This window comes from Cheilinus undulatus, linkage group 5 (genome assembly GCF_018320785.1).
Source record: "Cheilinus undulatus linkage group 5, ASM1832078v1, whole genome shotgun sequence".
NCBI lineage: Eukaryota > Metazoa > Chordata > Actinopteri > Labriformes > Labridae > Cheilinus > Cheilinus undulatus.
The window spans coordinates 41298943-41320631 of record NC_054869.1 but is presented as its reverse complement, the minus strand read 5'-3'; the positions used below and the strand labels follow the sequence as shown (position 1 = coordinate 41320631).

General features: G+C 39.9%; 1 protein-coding gene across 1 annotated transcript in view; it reads right to left on the bottom strand.

Annotated features, from left to right (window-relative positions):
- Positions 1-21689, bottom strand: part of ntrk2a (neurotrophic tyrosine kinase, receptor, type 2a) — a 178664-nt gene that overhangs the window by 46522 nt on the left and 110453 nt on the right. Inside the window, exon 14 of the mRNA XM_041787159.1 lies at positions 15162-15350. Within this exon, the coding sequence (XP_041643093.1) occupies positions 15162-15350 (189 nt within the window). The remainder of the gene's footprint in view (positions 1-15161; positions 15351-21689) is intronic.

The following is a 21689-nucleotide window of genomic DNA, read 5'->3' as shown; positions in this document are numbered from 1 at the left end:
CATCCAACCTGACCAAGCTTGAGAGAATTTGCAAAGAAAAATGGAAGAAAATCCAAAATCCAGGTGTGAAAAGCTTGTTGAATCATATTCAGAAAGACTCGAGGCTGTTATTGGTGCAAAAGTGTTTCAATGAGTTAAGGGTCTTAATACTTATGTTAATGTTATATTTCAGTTTTTTCTTTAAAAAAAAAACTCTTTTCCCTTTATCATTATGGGGTACTGAGTGAAGATTAATGTGATAAAAAAAGAGTTTAAATTACTGTAGCATCAGGCTGCAATATAACAAACTGAATACAGTGAAGGGGGTCTGAATATTTTCCAGATGCACAGTATGATCCAAGTCTGCAACTGTCCATTCACACAAATTTGCAGTTGTTAAGGGTGGGATTTTCCAATGAGCTAAATGATTTTTTTGTAACTCTAATGCAGACAGGCTTGCAGCTCTCTTTCTTTGGGCAAATTTCTGCCTCTGCCAACTTTATTGAATTCTGATTTTTTATGTGAGTTTCAGTAGCAGAGGGAAGATCGTAATAGTGTTTAATAGTTCATGTTTGGAGGGTATTTTTTCTGTTAAAGTAGATATTTAGTTTCTTCATATATCATGTAGACGTTACAGTGAATAAGCAGTTGTTTTGACATTTAAGGCATTTTTTTTCTCTATATTGTAAATAAAAAAAATCTGTTTCAGTGTCTTTTTTATTGTGCATAATCCCTCTTTGCCTCCTGCTCACCCACTGTCAGATCAGAGTCAAAAACCTGCTTTCTGTTGCTAAGTAACTTGTGACTAGGTGCCAGCTGGGTTTTTTGTAAATTTGGCATCTCACCTCAGCTGTGATACAAGGATTTATGCTACACAATGATACACGGCACGGTGCCCTCAATGTGACCCAGCTAAGCCGTGTCTTGACTGCAGGCCAGACGTTCAACTGTCTGCATACAAAGGACACGCATATTATTCTATAACACAAGCATGGGGGGACTTCTCTAACTCACACAGAGAGGCAGAGAGAGAGAGAGGGAGAGAGAGGACACCAAGAGCTGAGATTTATCTGTGATGTGATTAAGAGGCGCATTTGAAGAAAAGCTGTCCACTCAGAATATCACATTAAAGGCCAGCAAGACTCTCAGAAGCTGCATCGATCTACACTGTAAGCTACCAAGGTCCTTCATAACCCAATATTGTACAGACCCAGAGAGAGGGAGAGACAGGGAGGGAGAACTAAGAGTGATTGTGGTGCAGGAGAACACACCAAATGTTTGTGTGTGTTTTCTAGTAGGCTTTACACACTAACATTAAAGCAGCACACAGTAAAGTGAACACTGTATGTTTTTAAACGTATTTTAAATGTCATGGTGGTGTCTCAGCTCACACTGTACAACTGAATTGTTTATGACAAGCAGCCAAAAATAAAATTGCTATGAATAAGGTGCTCAAACTGCATGGTCTGAAAGTCAGGCATGACCTGATTGTTCACTCTGTGCAAGTAAAATCAGAGTGGAGTATACAACACTCCCACAGGAGGAAGCTAAAGTCAGATCTATGTGTATTTTGATTGTATAGTATCTAATATTCATTAATTTTCTATACTGTTTATCATTTTCAGGGTCGGGGGGACCGGGGCCAGTCCCAGCTATGACTGGGTGAGAGGCGGGGCACATCTGGTTAGGTTGCCAGTCAGCCACAGGGCTGAATTATTTACTATGCATTGCACAAAATGCTGTGGTAGAAGAACATGTAGCCAAAAGTTGCCTGAAGTTATGCCAAACATGCAGGCTTTCTAAGTGAAAAATAAAATGCTTCAACAACTTTTGAGAAAGCGTACAATTTACCCAAAACGGTTTTTCTGCCAATTTTTATCTAAAACTTGATAAATTATGCAGAGCAACTGTACCTGTCTTTAGCGATGTACAGCCTTGCCTGTGGCACCAGTCGGTCCAGCCTAAAGAAGCAACACACACTGACATTTCTTGAGCTAATGTCGCTACTATTGCCAAGTACCTTATACCGGGTGCAGAAGGTAAAGGAGGACGAAAGGAATTTAAGCATCTTGGGGTCTTGTCCACGAGTGAGGGTAAAAGGGAGCGTGAGATTGACAGGCTGATTGGTGCAACATCAGCAGTTTTGTGTGCATTTTGCCGGGCTGTTGTGGTGAAGAGGGAGCTGAGCTGAAAGGCAAAGCTCTCCATTTATCAGTTGATCTACCTCTCTGGGCTCAGCCTTAAGGTGAGGACTTCAGACATCCTGAGGGAAGTCACTGCTCCTTCTCTTCAAAAGGACCTAGTTGAGGTGGTTCAGGCATCTGATCAGGATGCCTCCTGGGCGCCGTCCTGTGGCGTTCTTCCAGGCATGTCCAGTTGGACAGAGACCTCCGGGAAGTCCCACATTGCACTGGAGGGATTATATATCCTGTCTAGATTGGGAATGCCTCGGGATTCCCAAGAAAGAGTTGGACAGTGTTGCTGGGGAGAGGGATGTCTTGGCTGACTTGCTTAGCCTGCTACCACAGATGGATGGATGGATGAATGGATGGATGGATGGACGGATGGATGGATGGATGGATGGATGGATGGATGGATGGATGGATGGATGGATGGATAAATGGATGGATGGATGGATGGATGGATGGATAAAGGGATGGATGGATGGATGGATGGATGGATGGATAGACCTTATACCAGTGCTTCTCAAAGCAGGTTCAGGACCCCTTGAGGCTCACGAGACACTAAGAGGGGGTTGCAAGATGCATTCAAAAAACAACAAATATTTAAAATTGGTTTAAATTGTATTTTACTTACTTTTGTAAACATATATATATATGTATATATATATATATATATATATATATACATACATTATGCATACGATTAGTTAAATTTGAAATTAAAAAATGGCCATTTGGTGAGATTTATGCTGAAAGCAAAGTAAATTTTGAAAAAGTCTTTAAAATATAAGTCTGCAATTGATTATTTTTGAATGTGCACGGCTGCATTCAACAATGCCTCAACCACCCTAAAATTCAGAGGGGGTCCCCAGTCTCTGGCACTGTTATTTTGTGGGTCATGGGCTGAAAAGTTTTGGAACCCCTACTTTATACAACTCAACTTCAAGAATACCACTGCAGGAGATGTGCTTGCTGAACTAATGTAAAGTTTGGGGACACTGGAAGTCAGCACCAGTTGTGAGTGCAGAGAGAAGTATATGATGAGCACATACTCTGCACTAAAAAGACCCATGTTTTATGAGTTTACATGAAATTTTAAAGATTTAATTAAGAGCAGCTCATACAGAAGGAAGAATAATTTACAAGTAGACTTTGTACCAAATGTTTACCAGAAGTGGACATGACCTGTATGAAGGGTTTATGGTATATTCACAGATCAGTGAGAATGATGAGTGAATGTGCAGCCTATAAATGCACTGACATTAGAGCTGTTTAGAGAGAGTCTGTTAACAGAGACTGTAGACTGCAGTGTTGTTCACACACCCTGCACTGGTCAGCTGAGATGAATCTGAACAACTGATTAATTCAAGTTTTTGTTTCCTGTCTCTCTCTTGCATAATGCATCATTCTTGCTCATCTCCCACTGTATAACTGTGTAGGTGCTGATCAGGCAGGCAGCTCCACTTTTTAACTGTTTCCCTCCTCATTTTCTCAGAATCCTACATGTAAAGAAAACAGTGGTGTAATGTTCATTGGATAAATCATATGTAGTGAATCTGCTGCTGAAAGACCCCTTCATTCTGAGATAGGCGGTGTGTAACAAGACAGCTTGAGCATGTGCCGTAGGTCTCACTGTCATAAGTTGTTCTCAAGTTCTTACATGATGTTCTGCTCTTTCTGACAGGATGATCTGATGTCTTTGATTTCTTTGATTATGATGAAAACCTCTCCAAACACTCAAAAATGAAAAGCTCCTGCTGCAAGTCATATCCCTCAGCAGAAGTTCTTACAAACAAGTAACAGCGTATTAACAAATCAAAAGCAATCACACAAACAGGTGTACTACATCTACACGTCCCCAAAAAACAAGCTAAACATGAGTGTTTTCAGAGTTGATGGTTTAATTGTGCCAGATTTTTGCTGCAACCCCGCTTTCTGTGTCCCTGTTTGTAAAGCTACAAGTGGAAAAAGATAAGGCTGAAACTGCAGCTAGTTTAGCTGATTTTCTATCAGTTGTTTAGATGCATTTCTTTTTTGTACAATTCAAATATGACACCTTTAAAATTTAAAATAAACCCTGCATACTAAGATAGTATGACTTGATTGAACTGACATATTTCTCTTATACAAATAAACACACGCAATTTCTACACCTGAGTGCAATTTAAGTGAAGAGGACATCAAGGGAGAAGTTACATCTCAAAAAACAGAATATCATGAAAAATCAGGTTTTTTTCCTGTCATTTAATTCAAGAAGTAAAACCTTCATATATTCCAGATTCATCTCATACAAAGTGAAGTATTTCAAGCCTTTTTTATTTTAATCTTGGTGACAACACACATCTCACAAAAATCCACTCTCTCATGATGTAAGAATTAGCTGGAGCTCCTTTTAGACAGATTTCTGCATCTATGCCACATGGCATGGAGCCAATCAGTCTGTGGCACTGCTGGGGTGTTATGAAGCCCAGCTTGTCTGTATTGTTGAATCTGGTGTCTTTTGTCTTCCTCTAAACATTGGCTGACATCAGTGACTCCAGACTTGATAAAGACCAGTGGACCAGCACCAGCAGATGACATGGCAACCCAAACCATCATTGACTGTGGAAACTTAAAACACTGAACATAAAGCTCCTTGGAATTTGTGCCTCTCCAGTCTTCCTTCAGACTCTGGGACCTTGATCTCCAAATAAAATGCAAAATTTACTTCCATCTGAAAACAGGACTTTGGGCAGCTGAACTATAGTCCAGTTCTTTTTCTCCATAGCCCAGGTGAGACACTGATGAGGTCTGTGGTTCAGGATTGGTTCAATCCTAAAAACAACACTTCTAACGCTGGACCCATTGGTGTGTTATGGCTTTTGGTAAATTGACTCCAGCCTCAGTCAGCTCTTTGAGAAGTTCCCCTAAGTTCTTCAATGTTCTTGTTTGACAGCTCATCCATGTTGCTTGTGCATCTTTACTTTCATTCCAGTCAACTTTCCATGACTATACCCTTCTGGGTAAGCCACAGAGGGTCATTGCTGCCCTTTCAGCTATTACCTTCTGAGGCCTCCCCTACTTGTGAGGGATGGCAATGATTGTCTTCTGGACAAGAGAAAAGTCAGCAGTCTTCCCCATGATTGTGGTTGTGAGTACAGGAATCCCTTGCAAACTGGACATTTCCACAATATTCTTATATTTTGAGATAGGTTTTGAAAAAAAATATTTTCATGACCTTAAAGCTGTAATCACCAAGATTAAATCAAAAAATGTCTTGAAATGTTTGACTTTGTATGAGACGAATCTGGAATTTATGGAAGTTTTTTTTAAGTAAATTAAAAAAAAAAAAAAAATTGGAACTTTTACATGATATTCAAATTTTTCAGATGCACCTGTTCTGCAATGTAGACTTAGGTGAGAACAATCCAAACAATCCAAACAACAGTCATATGGTAGGAAGACTAATACAACCAGATGACATCACAATTCAGAGTGCACAGCACAAAAATGACATCCTACATGGGAATCTTTTTTTCTCTCCAAAATGTGGAAATCAAAACATGCATGTATGACATTAATGCTGATGTAACACAGTATGTCTTCACATTCAGGGTTAAAATAAACTGCACAGAAATTTTTGGATGTCTTCCTGATTGCTCACAGTTTATCAGACCACAGATCTCGATGCATCAACAGCTCCACAAGCAGCAGCAGGAGACACACAATAAGCTCACATCCCTGCAAAACCACTCCCCACCATTTAACCAGCTAATAACCTCAGCGCATCATTTCCTAATGTGGCTGTGTAATAAGCATTCACCCAAGTAAACCCCTGGCACCACTTCTCCTTAATTACACCCTCAAATAGCAAATAAATTGACGTGTGCATGGCATTGCTTCCTTTTTTTTCCTCCTGTTAAGCAGAAAGATTTCACTCTATTCCTGATTTTGCTCATATTTGTCTTTATTGTGAATTCATGCGTGTCCTTGGTTCTAATTTTGCATTCATTTATTCAAAAACCTCCATGATTGCTGCGCATAGCAATCAGGAACTTTTCAAACGGACTTATTTTATTATTTTGATGGTCTCATATGGCTCATGAATTCTGCTTTTCAGCTGTCATATTTGACCAATTTTACATTTCTTCTTCCATCCTGCTTTCATTATGAAACCTCGTCTCTGCTCACAGCGCTACACATCATCCCCCGTCTTCTCCATCAGTATCCTTAATTAAGATCTACAGAAATATTACTCCCCATTTGCCAAACTTTACACTCTTATTCTCTGATGTTTTTCTTAATTAGTGCTCGTTTTCCATGCTTATCGTATGCGCTCATTTTCCCTCATTTAGCATCGCTCCATCCAGTCTCATTATCTCCCTCTCACATTCCTTATTTAGCATCCCTCTGTTCCATCATTTATTCCTCCCTGATGCCATCCCCCTCAGCTGCTAAACCTATCACTTTTTAATCAACATCTTCTAAACATTAACATCCAGGCACATGCTCCTGCCCATTCTATTGCCCCATTAGTCTTTTTTCCATGGCTTGTTTATGACACCGCTGACAACATTAACATCAGGAGGAATCATTTTTTCCCATCAACCACCTCCTCTACAAGGTTTTTCCGGCACCCTTTTCCTCCGTCCTGCAGCCTCCCTGTAGACCGACCTCTAACACCTCTCCTCATTAATCAACATATAAACAACTAAAGATATTCACACCTTGGGATGCATTTATTCACTGTTTACCATCCTCTTCTGCCATTTTTCTTTCTCTCACCTGCCCAAAAACCTTTATATGATCCTGGATTCTGGCAGCTTGAAAAGCTTCAAAATTGTTTTTGTTTGAGAGCCAAGTGTAGGCCAAAAAGAAAACCCCCAAAGCAATTCATGTCATCACTCTAATTATCCCTTTTCTTCTCTACTTCACCTCCCAACTGTAAGCTTTCCCATCTACAACTAATTGTGACCTCAATTTTCACAAGCTTAGTGAGCGTAAGGGTGTGTATGTCTGTGTAAATGGGTGTTTTCGAAAACAGTACGCACGTGTTGACTTATGAATAACATTTTCCAGAACAATGCTAATCCTCATTCCCCCGATAAAACAAAATGCAATCCCTGAATGATCTGCTGGGATAGGAGAGGGTGGAAAAATTGAGAGATAGTGTTTGCAGAGCAAAGATGAAGGTATCAAAGATGAAGGAATGAAAGACTGCTCTTCTGTTTTAGGCTGCAGCTTCCTCTCAGGACAGTGAGGCTGATTTTGGTCTGTTTTGTGTAAGGTCAGGCGTAGACTGTGTGAATTGAAGTCATTTTTGACCCAATTTTTGACCTGCATGGTTTCAAAGTCACGCCAAATTCCAGCTCTACAGCCCAGCATTTGACATGCAGTGCACAGGGCATGAAAGCCAATGACAGCCCTATCAAAAGCTCCTGACCCTAAGCAAATTTTCAGACAACGTTTTTCATAAGACTGCATTAATGCTCATTTATTTGATTGTGATTAAGTGATTGCATAAATATTAACCCCTTTATAGTGACTGACCAAATCCATCAGAGGTCCAGCCAATTGCTGCTAGTAGTCTCACAATTACTGAAAGGGGGATCGTGGGAGCAGTGAATGTGTCTCAAGTGATTGCGGTATAAAAACACCTGTGTCTGGAGGGTCCAGTCACTGGTTAATCAGTATTCTTGGCTACCATTACACCATGAAGTCAAAAGAACGCTCCAAGCAAAAGGTTATTGAAAAGTATAAGTCATGGGATGGATACCACAACAGTCCAAGGTACTGAACATCTCCCAGAGCTTATTCATCATCAATAAACAGAAGGAATATGGCACATGTGTAAATCTGCCTGAATCAGGCCGTCCTCACAAACTGAGACTAGTGAGAGACACCTATGACTACTCTGTCCAAACATAAGACTATGTACATACATACTGTAGTCTACAGCTGTTTCTCTGATCTTTAACACCACAACTTGCCTCTTTGAATCATCACAGACTTAAAACATGCAAATCATCAGTTGAAACACACCGTTAAACAGTTGTTTAAGCCATTTTAATATGAGTCTCTGCAGTGTTGGGCTCAAGACAAACTGCCTTGCCCAGTTTTTGTACTGTTAAGTATATAGAGCATCCATCCATCCATCCATCCATCCATCCATGTCTAGACAGACATGTCTAGCTCTTCTTGGGGGATTCGGAGGTTTTTCTAGGGCAGGTGGGATACATAATCCATGCTCTGGATCTATTCTGGGATCTCGTCCCAGTTGGATGAGCCCAGAAAACCTCCAAAGGGAAGCACCCAGGCGGTCTCCTAATCAGATGCCCAGACCTACTCAGCTGGCTTCTTACAGCACGGAGGGGTTTAGCAGTTATACCCCAAGCTCCTCTTGTACTTGAATATTCATTTCATTAAAAAAAATGCAACTCAAACAAAGTTTTCAGTTCCATCGCTTTTCATTTTTCCTGATGCTATCCATTTACAACTCTTTGGTGTCTGAAGAAGAAAGCTGGAGGCAAAAATGCAAAAGAGATCCAAAAATGTTCAAATTGGCAGCAAGTCTCACTGGATATTCAGAAATAAACTGAAAAATCTCCAAGAATTTTTCTTCATTTTAAGTTGAAACCTTGCCTCAGTCAACTCTGGCCAGTAGCTTCTTCGGGGCTGCTTAACATAGTGGTCTCGAGAGTTTGCCAAAAGTCCACCTCCAGTAACCATTTTCTTCTCTCTCAGTATTCGTCTGTAAAATCAGCCTGCTGTGGTTTCTTCTCTTGATTATTTTCCTTCTGTCGTCTCCTGGTTTTTCTGTTTATGTAACTTAACTGTGCTTTCATCTGGTCTTCTCTTTTTATGGGACTTTAATGGCCTTCTGATTTATACATCAATGTCTGTTTTTCTATGCTCCTAGGCGATATAAATGTAGCTTACTGGAGCTTATACTGGACAGAAAAATGTAACTTTACACTGTATGGTTAAAAATGTCCAAATAATACTTCCAGCTCTGGACAAGAGATTAAGTTGCTGCTGATTTCCACAGAACTGTTTAATTTGTACAACTAATGATTCATGCTCTCTACGGTGTAATGATCTCACCACTACTTGCTCTTTAGTAACTGTTGCAAAATCTCTGATGTCTTGGTAAGAGCCAAATATCCCTGTCTTATACAAGTGGAACACATTTTGACCCCACTAATTAGCAAACCTGGAAACATTTTGACTCGTAAGTAAGACCAATAATGACCATTTTTTCACTGGAAAGGCCATACTTTATCTAATGAGCTAAACAGTAAAATGCAAAAAGAAATCCAGGGGTATGGGTATTTTTTACCTTTTCAGTTAACTAGTCATGGTGAACATTATATTTTATATTTTTGCTTTTTTAAGGTTCAGTTTGGGCTGTTGCGGTTATTACTTGAAGGTAGACAAGGAATTTGGGGAAAAGAGAATAGGGACATGCACAAAACAGCATCAGGATTGGGAGTTGAATCTGCAGCCACTGTGACAAGGCCTGCAGCCTCTACACATAAGCGTGCCTGTTCCACACACTGTGCTAAACTTGTGAAAATCTTTGCTAGAAAGTGACAAAAACACTTGCAAGATGAAATGGGTGTTCAGTGATGCCACAGCCTTGTATTATCAAGCACTAGGACAAGGTGCTGCTGATAGCAGGAATACACTTGCTTAAAATCTGCCTCATGTAATTGACAGCTGCCTCGAGCGTCATGCTGGTGTATCTGTGATGGACATAGCATCACCTGCAACGTACATGCAGGAGACGGACTCTGAATGCACCGTACTACGCTCTCTGACTACTCATGGTGATTTCAGGCAGACTTTAATTTAGATTAGTCACAAGAACAAGAAAACTCATGGCTTTGATGCTAATCTAATAACAGAGAAGTGGGAGCATAGTCTACTACAGGTCAAGTAACCTACATTGCATGTCCCACAATGTGGCTATTGCTCGTGTGATTACTGCCATCATATTATCTATTGGATTGAGGTCTTGGCTTTGACTTGGTCACTCTAGAACATTCACCTTGTTGTCTTTAAACCAATTCTGTGTAGCTTTCGCAGAATGCTTTGGTCATTGTCTTGCTGGAAAATTAATCTCCCAAGCTATATTTGCCTTGCAGGTTGAATAAGATTGTCCTACAGGATTTTCCTATTTTGCTTTTTTCCTAGTTTTTTTTACCCTCTACCTTTACAAGCCTTACAGGGTCAACTGCTGAGAAGCATCCCCACAACATGATGCTGCCACCACCATGTTTCACTGTGGGGATGATATGTTTGTAGTGATGTCCACAAAACATAACATCTTGTCTGATCGCCAACAAACAACATTTTGGTCTCGTCACACCGAAGAACTTTCTTCCACTTGACCATGGAGTCTCCCACATGGCTTTTTCTCAACTCTAGTCAAGATTTAGTGAGTGTTCTCCAACAATGACTTTGTCTTTGCCACCCTCCCATAAAGCTTTGACTGGTAAAGATACTGGGCGACAGTTGTTGTATGCAGAGTCTCTCCAATCTCAGCTGCTGAAGCTTCTAACTTCTCCAGAGTAGTCATAGGGGTCTTGGTGGACTCTCTCACTAGTCCCCTGTACAGTCACTGAGTTTTTAAGGATGGCCTGATCCAGGCAGATTTCCCCATGTGCAATATTCCTTCTATTTCTTATTGATGGATTTAACTGAATTCTGGGGGATCCTCAGTGCCTTGAAATTATGTTTATCCTATACTTTTCAATAACCTTTTCTCGGAGTTGCTTGGGATGTTCTTTTGTCTTTATGGTGTAATGGTAGCCAGGAATACTGATTAACCAGGGACTAGACCTTCCAGACACAGGTGTTTTTAAACTACAGTCCCTTGAGACACATTCACAGCACTCAGGTGATCCCCATTTTCCTAATTGTGAGACTACTAAAACTAATTGGCTGGACCTCTTTTGAAGAAGGTCAGTCACTTTAAAGGAGGTGAATGTTTGTGCAGTCACTTATTTTACATGGTATATATTTATTTACTGTAGTTGACATCACTTTGTAGAAATCTGTTTTCATTTTGATATTAAAGAGCTTTTTGTTCTTTCTTATTTTACTTTTTTGTAAAAAAAAAAAAAAAAAAGTGCAATTATATTGACCATGATTGATTTTTATTGGCACTGTACCTCGTCTAGTCTGGTTTGATTGGATGTATGCATGGAAGAGTAAATTGATGGCCAACCTTGCAGTCAGGGTGCACTGGTTAACTTAGAGAAATTCCTTTTTTGGTAAGTGCAATGGAGAAAGAAAAAATTATTTGGGGTTAACTATGAACCATTATGAAAGTACTTCATTTATAAGGCCAATCTGTCTTCCAGTAGTGTCAGTTGATTAAATTTTGGTCCTTGCTAGTTAGCATTTTATGGTCTGTTAGTTTACTAGTTAAGCTTTCATTTTTTTAACTAGTAAACTTGTGGTGACAAAGAGTGATCTGAAGCAGGAAACTAATGTTTGATGTGGAGGGTACTGAAAAATCCTCAAAGGGCAATCCATTAACAGTAGCACAGTCGTTTATATTGTTGCATGCCCATTTTCTCTTACTGTATATGTGTAAGAATGCATGTGACACACTCCCCAACAATGCTTACTCCGCTTTAATGAGGTTTTCACGTCAAAAGTAAGCTAACACTGCGGACCGTTCCAGTAATTACACATGGATCAATCATCTTGCACAGTAATTGTTGCTTTATTGCTGCCAAGAAGAGTCTTGTGCCATCTTTTATGTGCAGGAGTGTAACTGCCGCTGATTTCTGTATTCAATACAAAAGGCTACAAGCTGCTTAGGGACACTTTTTTCTAAAGAGTTCATTTCTTGGCGAACAACCTGGTGCCACTCTGCCAAACTGTCTCCATCAAAGGCTATTGTATGGGTCTGAAAAGGCACAATGCCAAATAATTGGTCAGAAACTTTTCACTATTTATGCAGCCTACCTGAGAGTCAAAGGGGCTCACAGGGTAATAGTTGTAATGGCTGTAGTGTATTAAAAACACAAATGGAGGCATGGACACACACAGCAGTAGGTTATTGACTTTCATTGATCTTCGGTGCTTTCATTCCTGCCCTTAGGCTTTAAATCCCAGTCTATCTTTTAGTTATATCGCAGGACTGAAGAGGTCAAGCCCCCGTCTCCCGTCATTATACCCCTTGGCTGAAAAAGACACAAAGTGCACACAAAGAAGCACACATAGTATGATAATTTACTGCAACGCAAGGCCGAAGCCTGTAGCTTTTATGTGTTGTCAATAATCATAATGTCATGTTGATGGACCAGGTCAATATCTTTGTGTGCTCTTTGTCTGCCTATTTTTCTCTCTCCCTTCCTTCTCTGTCATGACTCTTTGTTTAGAACTTCCGCCTTCATTTGACCTCTTTGCCTTCTGTCCTTTGCTTTGTGGATAAATATGATCGTAGATAAATATATGAGAGTCATCAGCGTATAAAAGTGCTTTCTACCAGTAGGTACTTGAGTTCTTCTGCCTTTGAGTCTGATAACAGTTGTGTGTGAGTCACAAATGTAAGTCTGTAAACTTATCAATGGATCTGTGCCTAACATCTGCTCAGGCTCAAAGGCACACATAGATACACACACATGCATACAGACTTTCTATTTCCCATGTCTCCCTCACAAATGAAAGCTTATCCTCAGCAGCTCCAAGGTCATTGCCATGACAGCAGGAGAGATGTTGCCATGGTAACCCCAGTGTGAGACAAGTGGCTTTAACTTGGGAATATTTTTTCACAATGGCCTGATGAACATTTCTAGTTCATTTGGATTATCATAGAGTTCAACAGTGACCCCCCCACACACTTTGTTTTTAGATGCTCTGCTTCCATAAAGAAATGTCCTCATTCAAATCCCCCATTGACATTTCAGTAAATCCTTATACTGATAATTTTAATCCTGGACTCAAGCCAACCAGCTATCCATACACTTGTGCTTTGTTTCAGCACAAAAAAGTGATTGAAGATGGAGAAAAACACAAAGGGGCGGAACTGTGTAGATAGTTTTTCCTAGAGTGGAGGAAACTACGCATCCCACAAGCCATTTCTAGTCCTCTAATTCATAGATTTTAAACTTTCAGAACTCCCATGGACCCTCTTTACACATTTTCCTTTATACTAATGTTGATATTGGTAATAATATCTTTAAAATTTACAGTAGCTTGTGTACATGTAGTGTTTCATATCAGCTTAGTGTTGGCTGTAGTGCGGTACAAAGTAACGTGTTACTATAACAGCATTACATTTGTCAATCATGCAGTAGTGTCATGCATTACTGCTTATTCAGCAATTAATCACCTGTAAAATGACCTGTAAAACAAGAGCACAGAAAAAGAAATCTAGCGCCCCTTTATAATGCACGCTCACGCCACACCTGCTGTTGTTGTCTGTCACTTTAGTGAGTCATGAAGGAGAGAGAGGCAAACAGCTGAGCAGTTCCAATAAGGTCATCTTTAGATGTACCTAAAATGTAATGACTAGGACCGACATCATCATACATAACAAGAAGAGACATTTTATTCAAAGTTGAATAACTATAGTAGCATAAATTGTAGCCACTTCATTTTTTCTGTCTTGAAGCTCCCTATTTTGCCATTGTAATGACGCTATCCGTGCCTTTGTAGCTCTTAAAGAAACTTTTCTGGCAAGCCTGTAACTTGGATGATTTTCTGGGACATTTAAAGATTAAATCCACACCAGTAACTCCAATACTGAACTTCGTTTGATACTTTTTTTCTGTTTTTCAATCATTTCTCCTGCTAGCTTCAGTGTTAGCTAGCATTACGGTTTCCAAAATGCATTGTGTCAGGCTGTGACAACCAATGGCAGGCTGTTCTGGCGTAACGTCAGGCTTTGCCAAACTGTACATGCTTCAACACTTTGAAACTGAATGAGACGGCTTGAGGAGTTTATAATGGAAAGAAAGAGACACAGGGAGGCTTTAATGTGTCCCTCTGAGTCTCTGCAGACTCAGACTGCTTGAATTATGACTCAAAAGAGGCCCCAAAAGCATAAGGACTTTTTTTGTAAATATTTGAATGTTTTGAAGACTCTTGTCACAGAATGATCAATCTCTAACTTGTCAGTCCCCAAAAGATGGGAGAACAAGTGTGTGAAAAAATACACTGGCGTACAGTGTGTGATTTCATGCCGACCATACGACAGTCTTGGCAGAACTCATACTGTGCGTCTGAATTATGTGCTCACACTATACGGTCCCATAGTCGTGCCCGACCTGAGTGCTCACGTTGTACAAGTGAAGTCGGGATGGACTGTGACAGAAATCCGTGGAGTTTCCTTTTAAAAAGTCTCACACACTGATGGTGAAGTGTTTCCAGTCATTTCCACTCTCAATCTCTCTCTCTTTCTCTCTCTATCTCACACACACAAACAGCATCACCTTGGTGTTAACTGCAGGTCCACAGTAGGAATATTTCCTGCTCATTTATTTCCTTAATCATAGCATGGCTGTGGGGGCATCAGAAAGTAATTCCAGCTGTTGTCATGGTAATTTAGAATGTTGTCTGACAGTTTACAGAGGAAAAAAATCCCCCAAAGTTGTTTATTTTGCTCTGACTGTGGGAGTGTCTGGAGTCCTGATTGTGCCAGACTTCTTCCATTTGAGAATTACAGAGGCCACTGTGCTCTTGTATTTACACTTTGTCATTATGGGGCACTGAGTGTAGATTAATGAGAATAAAAATGAAATAAACCATCAGGCTGCAACATAACAGAATTGAATAAAAGTGAAGGGGTTCTGAATAGTTTCTGAATGCAGTGTAAATGGGTTACAATCACCCATACAGTCATACAGTGAGGGCAGAGGATGCATTGTAAAGGCCCTTCAGTCTTTGCTGGTATTCGTCAGCTGCTAACCACTATTAACACTAGATTTACTGACAAGTTAGTCATCACTCCAAGAAACATAAAGCCCAAGGGTTGCATAGATAACTGAGAGTTTCACTTACACGTGTCGGTTTTGAGCAGGCTGTTGGTGCTCCTGAAGTACTGCGGGTTTTCTATCACTGGGATCTTGGTCATGCCGATAATCACGGCGTCAGGGCCCATCTCTGAGGATGACGGAGTGTTGCTGCCGTTTGAGACGTGATGAAGCGGGGAGGCGGAGTCATCATCATTGCTGATCACTGAAGATGGTCCTGAGAGAGCAGAAAAAGAAAGGGATGATGAGCATTCCTGACTGAAGCGAGTTTATCTGATCTCTACAGTGATACAGAGAGGTCCTGGCATCTGAAATGGAAAAACATTTCTGCCTGCATGTTAACAGCGTAAGGACACAAGAGAATTAATTAGGTTGTAAATCTGTTATTAGAAGGGATTGAAAAGATGAGATCATAAAGTAGGGAGGTTAAGCTTTAATTATTGATCACAGCAGAGAGAGATGCCAGGTACATTTTATAATCTTACTCCAGCTCTTTGAACAGTTCAAGCCTTCTCTCAGAAAGTACTCCTGCATTCTTTCAAGGTTGTAGTCCTTCGAGTTTTTGCGTTATAACATTATGCAGCCCACAAAAATGGGCTCCATAATTTGCATTTTCTGTCAATCTTCAACTTTTAAATAGATTCATCACAAGACTCAAATTAAGGGCAGAGAAGTACAGACTACCAAGACAAATTTCTGTAATTTGAGCTTTGGAGAGTGTAGGAGTCAGTATGCCCAGAAAGAAGAGCTTGATGGAAAGTTAAGCAGTGTCTTTAAAGCTGTGTCTCTACTCAAGATTTAGTTAACTTGCAGGTCCTGTGAAGAACTCTTGTTTTGCATCTATGTTTGGACGTTGTTTTTTAGACCTGTAAGTATGCAGGAGTTGTTTTAAACCCTCAAATTCCACATACTCCACCTTTGCACGCAAAGCCCTCTCCAGAAGAAATCGCTCCCTTTCTAGTCAGTCTTTGCAGTTCCACGGCATGTGCCCTGGTCCATCTGAAGCATGTGCCAGAAGCACTTCTCCATCCTGCTACGCTCAAGACACATGCAGAGTCTATTTCCAGTGGAAGCCACTGCCAAAATGTGTCAATCCATGTAGATCAGGGGTGTCATTTAGGGTCAGGGGCTGGATCTGCTCCATTGAGACATTCTGAGGGTGATGCTATTTTTCTTAGCAATATATATATATATATACACACACCCACAAAAGGGTACATTAGCTACAGACAGCTACTTGCAAGTAATCTAAACAGGTTAGGCATAAATATGCTGTCCTTGTCTTATAGGGCAATTTTTTCAGATTTTTTACTTTTTTTTAAGTCCCACTGATGCTAAATCTACAAGACTGAAATATTTATTATAAATTTACATTCAGCATGACATTTTATGGCTTTAAAATGGCAACCTGTTCACAAAATCTGATCTGATCCTTATTTCACCTGGCCTGGGATCAGTTGACAGAGTCCAAAGAGGAGATGAGTGAGAGAAGGGAGAGAGAGATGTTAAATATGCTACAGGATTTATAAACATTGTCCCGCTTTAACGTAACCAATCAAGAACATAACTGCACTTCTTGTTGACATAAAAGTAATTAAATTTAGTTGATATTAGTTTGGCATCACAGATTTATTATAATGAGGAATTAAATAGGGACATCGTATCTCGCCAGAAGTGAGATTCGATGTCTGTGTTTGTGGCTGAAGTACTATAACACAGGGAAAGTATATGCTATCCTGAGAGCAACTTCAATCTCCCACAGGGATAGATGTTTGGTTTTATGATGCAAAAACCTCTGACATTCATTAAGGCCCGAGGAAGGAAACAGGAAAACTGAGGTGCAGACAGGACGATGAGAAGGCCAAGTGCATCTGTGCACGCTGGTTACGTTTTTAATCTTAGTAAATCAATCAATCAATAAATAAAAAAACGAAATAAATCCCTCTCCTTCAGTACCATAAACTCTTTCATTGCATCGTATTATGATCTTTCTTTGCTGTGATTATAGATAGATCATGAGAAATGAGCAAAAATTTGTATTTCAAACACCTAAGTCAGTAAACATTGAAAATTGATGTTTTAAAAAAATGTCCATCTTTTTCCTGAAATGTCTCGCGGGCCATATGGCACCTGCTGGCGGGCCATAAGTGGCCCACGGGCTGTATGTTTGACACCCTTGATGAAGAGTTTAATGACTCAAACAAGCGAGAAAACACACGTAATGTGGTCAATTTCAAAAAACAACAACATGCACACACTCCTGACTGTAAAGCGCATCATTACATCAGCTTTACATTTTGTTCTTCAGGCATTGGTGATCTGTGGGATTTTTTATTACATCTCATATCCTATGTAGCAAAACACAAAAGTTTTTATTATATTATCAAAATTTCTTGATGTTCTCACCCAGGATGAAACAGTCTATCTAGCATGTCAGGTTGCAGTAATGGCCCATGCACTAGTGATTAGTTATATACATGGCCTACCACATACTTTATAGTTGCTACCTTCAATATACTCAGGCTCCATACATCCAAGCTCCAGGCAGAGACAATGCAGGGGCTGCCTGCTCTACCACAGGGCCCCTCTTGGGCCATGTTATGTAGACTGATGAGCTGCGAGAGCCAGGACACCACCAGGGGTTATGAAGCGGGAACCTCCCTTCGCAGGTGTTTCCTCTGATTAATCCTACGTCTTAGACAGTGAACTCCAGCATCCCAGACCAGAGCCACCCTCCTCTATGCTAGCTCTCACAACCCACCATATCAACATGCAGACCTTTACCTTACCTCTCCTACCACATGACTATCACAGCTCAAACCGCATCACCACCTCCAACAGACCCAGGCTTGATCCAGGTATAATGCATATACTACCAACCCTAACGTAAAGAAGCAAACATATTTTTCTTTCAGGCAGTTTCACAACCAGCTTAACCCATTAAAGCCTGAAAACACAAATTATAGCCAGAAAATTCTAATTTTTTGGGACTGAAATTATTATTTCACTTTCTACTGAAATCCCAAAAATCCAAATTTCCATAAAATCTAATATATATATTTATTTTTGTATCTCATTTGATACATTAGGTATTTTTGGTAACTGATAATCCACTTGAGGGCATTTTTTTTTTATCATTTATCAGATTGTATTCACTAGTTTTTTCAGTAATTTATTAATCATATTGATTAGATAGAGGTATTATAAAAGTATGTATCAAATATGATATAACAGGCTTTAAGGGGTTAAACTCCTCACAGGAGCTTCAACATGGGTTCATTTTGATAAATGCACAGAAAATAACAATCACTGATTGATGAATGTATTTCTCAACCTCCTGTACACAGTGCCCAACCCTCATTAGTTTATAAGACAGCAGGAATACAGTGGCAGCAGTCCAACAATTTATTACAGAGCATTTTCATTTGCAGCCCAGTCATAAACATTTTAATCTGCCTTTTCACCCACATTTTGCAGATAGAATCTGTAACAAAAAGTTTCTTTTGCAACCAAAAGTCAAACTTTTCACAATCATCCGACCAGAAAAATCATCTATAATGAAGGACATTTCACTAAAAGCTGCCTCCCTTATGTCATCTTAGATAGGACTGTAATTAACACAAGAAAACTGAAGCGTCATCACACAAAAATGTCCTTATAGGGTCTTTAATTCTGGGCAGTGGCAGCGGAAGATCACAACAAATGCTTTAGGCTGTAACCCGTCAGTGATGATGCTGATGAAGGCTGTGTGCTAGGACTAGGACTTTTTTGGTTGTTTGGTGTGTGCTCCTCTTGTTCATTGTTTTAAAACAGAAATCAACACAGTACGATGTGTCTTCATGTGGCAGCTTTCTTCACTTATGGCACAAAAAAGCTGCGCCATTCCTTTCAGAAACTCAACCTGGCAGGGTTTTTCAGTTTTAATCCCTTCATGTATCAGCTCTGCAATGTTTCTAAATTCTCTGCCACATCCCTCTAGCAACATATTTGAATAGCAGAAATTCCATCTTCTTTGGTTGAAATTGAAAAATATTTCTGCCAGAGCCTGTAAGAAATCCCTGAAACAAGTTTCCTCCTGACACAGTTTTGTAAGTGTACTGTGGCTAAATTAAAGAAAAGTTCGGTCAGACATTTGTCTTTAGGGGTGGACAGTACATTTCCACTCATTACATTTACTCAAATTACTCTACTTAAGTGGCTTTTTTGTGTGCTTGTACTTTGTTGAGTAGTTTTAATTAGCTTGCTGCTAACAACATGAAAACAACCAGCATGATGCTGCCACTTCCGTGCTTCAAAGTGGGGGTGGTGTGTTTGTGGTGATGTGCAGTGTTTGGTGTCCACCAAACATAGCATCTTGCGCGGTCACTGAGTTTGTGAGGTCGGCACGATCTAGGCAGTTTTACACATGTACAATATTCCTCCCATTTTTTTGATGATGGATTTAACTCAACTTTGGGAGATGTTCAGTGCCTTGGACTTTTTTTTGTATCCACACCCTGACTTATACTTTTCAATAGCCTTTTCTTCGAGTTGCTTGGAGTGTTCTTTTGCAGTCATAGTGTAATGGTAGCCAGGAATAGTGATTGTGGGACAGTGACACGTGTCTTTATACTACTGTTACTAGAGCCACTCACTACAATTAGATTGGATTTATGCAGCATCTTATTTCACATTACATATCTTTATCTTTCACTTTGACATTAAATAGGTTTCATTTTTTTGTCCAAAAAAAGCCAAATTATTGGTTGATTTGAAAATTGTGTGTAAAATATCCAATGGGTTGAATACTTTTACAGGCAGTGTAGAGTAGCATGTTTGACGTGAGCTACTAAACGGTCTAGTTTATGGAGGTTTAATGTGCACCAGCAGTGATATATGTTGGAGGAGTATGTCAGAAGCTGACAGACTTAGATTGTGCACCTGGTTATTCATTTACTGGTTATCAATTAAGAAGGCCAAGTCTGTAGCAACAAGAAAAAGAACTAATGTGGTTGTTTTAATCGTTCACTGCTGGGTTATTTTTTAAGGCCAATCTCAGCAGAAGTTAATGATGAAGTCAAGAAACGAGAAGGATGAGCTAAATTTTTATATAGCTGGAGGATAACCAAGGGAATTAAAGTATGCCTTCAAAAAGACAAATGCAAGCCATCTAGGAACCCCGAAGAAGTAAAAAACCAAGAAATAGGATATTCAGATCCCATTCTCTCAGTTGTTACACTGCTATTATCTACTGAAAATACCTCTGGAGACCAAGCTCATCAGTCTCAAAGCTCAGGGATCTGCCACTGTCTCATTTTAAGTAAGAAAACTGTGCATATTAAAATTCATGTTTCATACAACAGACATTTAAAATGCAGAAATGAGACAATGCAGGAATCAGAAGAGAGGTGGGAAGGCATGAGTCAGACACCCAAACCCGGCCCGTTTACAGGAAAATGGTTTGCTTTGGCAACAGAGTGGAGGTGTTAAAAGTTTCTCATTAAGACTGAAGGAGAGGAGGGAATATAGTCCAAGACGCTGATTGCCATCTCTCAGTTTTATCTGATGTGGCACACCTTCATGACAAGGGCAATTATTTTCTGTCTTTGGGTTGAGTGCCAAAACAAACCATTTCAGCTCTCTTTCCTTCAGAGGATATACCAGAAAAGAGCAGCAATCTGCAAGTGTGTACTGGCACAAATCGATGCTCATTTGCTCCTCAAAAAATGAAGCTAGCTCAGTATATTTACATGAATAGTTAAGCTGAGCTAAATTAGAAAGTTTAGCTGGGCCACTGTCCTGGTCCCAGTATACCAGCATCCAGGGGACAATTGAAGGTAAGTTTGTCCCAACCACAGTAAGTAACGATACATTCTCTTACAGCTTAGTTACTATCTGATCTTCCTGTTGACTGTATTGACAAGCAGCTAACCACTTTAATGTCAGACAGTGGAAACTATAGCAACTTCACAGCTCAGCACATTTCCTACAAACTCCATGCTTTTACTTTAGGTACAGACGAGAAACCGCTACATCCAAAATAAACGCGACACAGAAACTTCTGCTATCCTGCACATTCATGATCCATATTTTCCAGGTTAAAGCCTGAAACAGAAGTTTTAGAGCATGTGCACAATGTCCAGTCCAGTTTGGGTCAGACTGAAGTGAATATGGAGAAGAGTAAAGACGTCTCTGACTGCATTATCTAGGTGTGTTCGTCCTGCTTTGGCAAATTCAACTTTCGACTTGAACAACTACAGCTTCTGTTCATGGGACACAAACTAACCACCAGGCCATCAGTGCCCCACCTGATAACTTAACAGTCAAACATTTTGCACATTGTAAGACTGAACAGTTGAAAGTTATTAAAAAATGAGTTGTGTTAATTTAAAAATCCAAAACAGCTATTTCAGCTCTATTTTTCTGAGTTGACAGAACACATTTTGAGTTTAAGGAAACACTGCTCAATCATTTTAAGTATTTTTTGCCATAGTATTCAAACTATTTGACAATCGTCCCTTAATCTGCAGAATATTCCCACTTTTGCAGACACTTTTGCACCATGACTGAAATAACT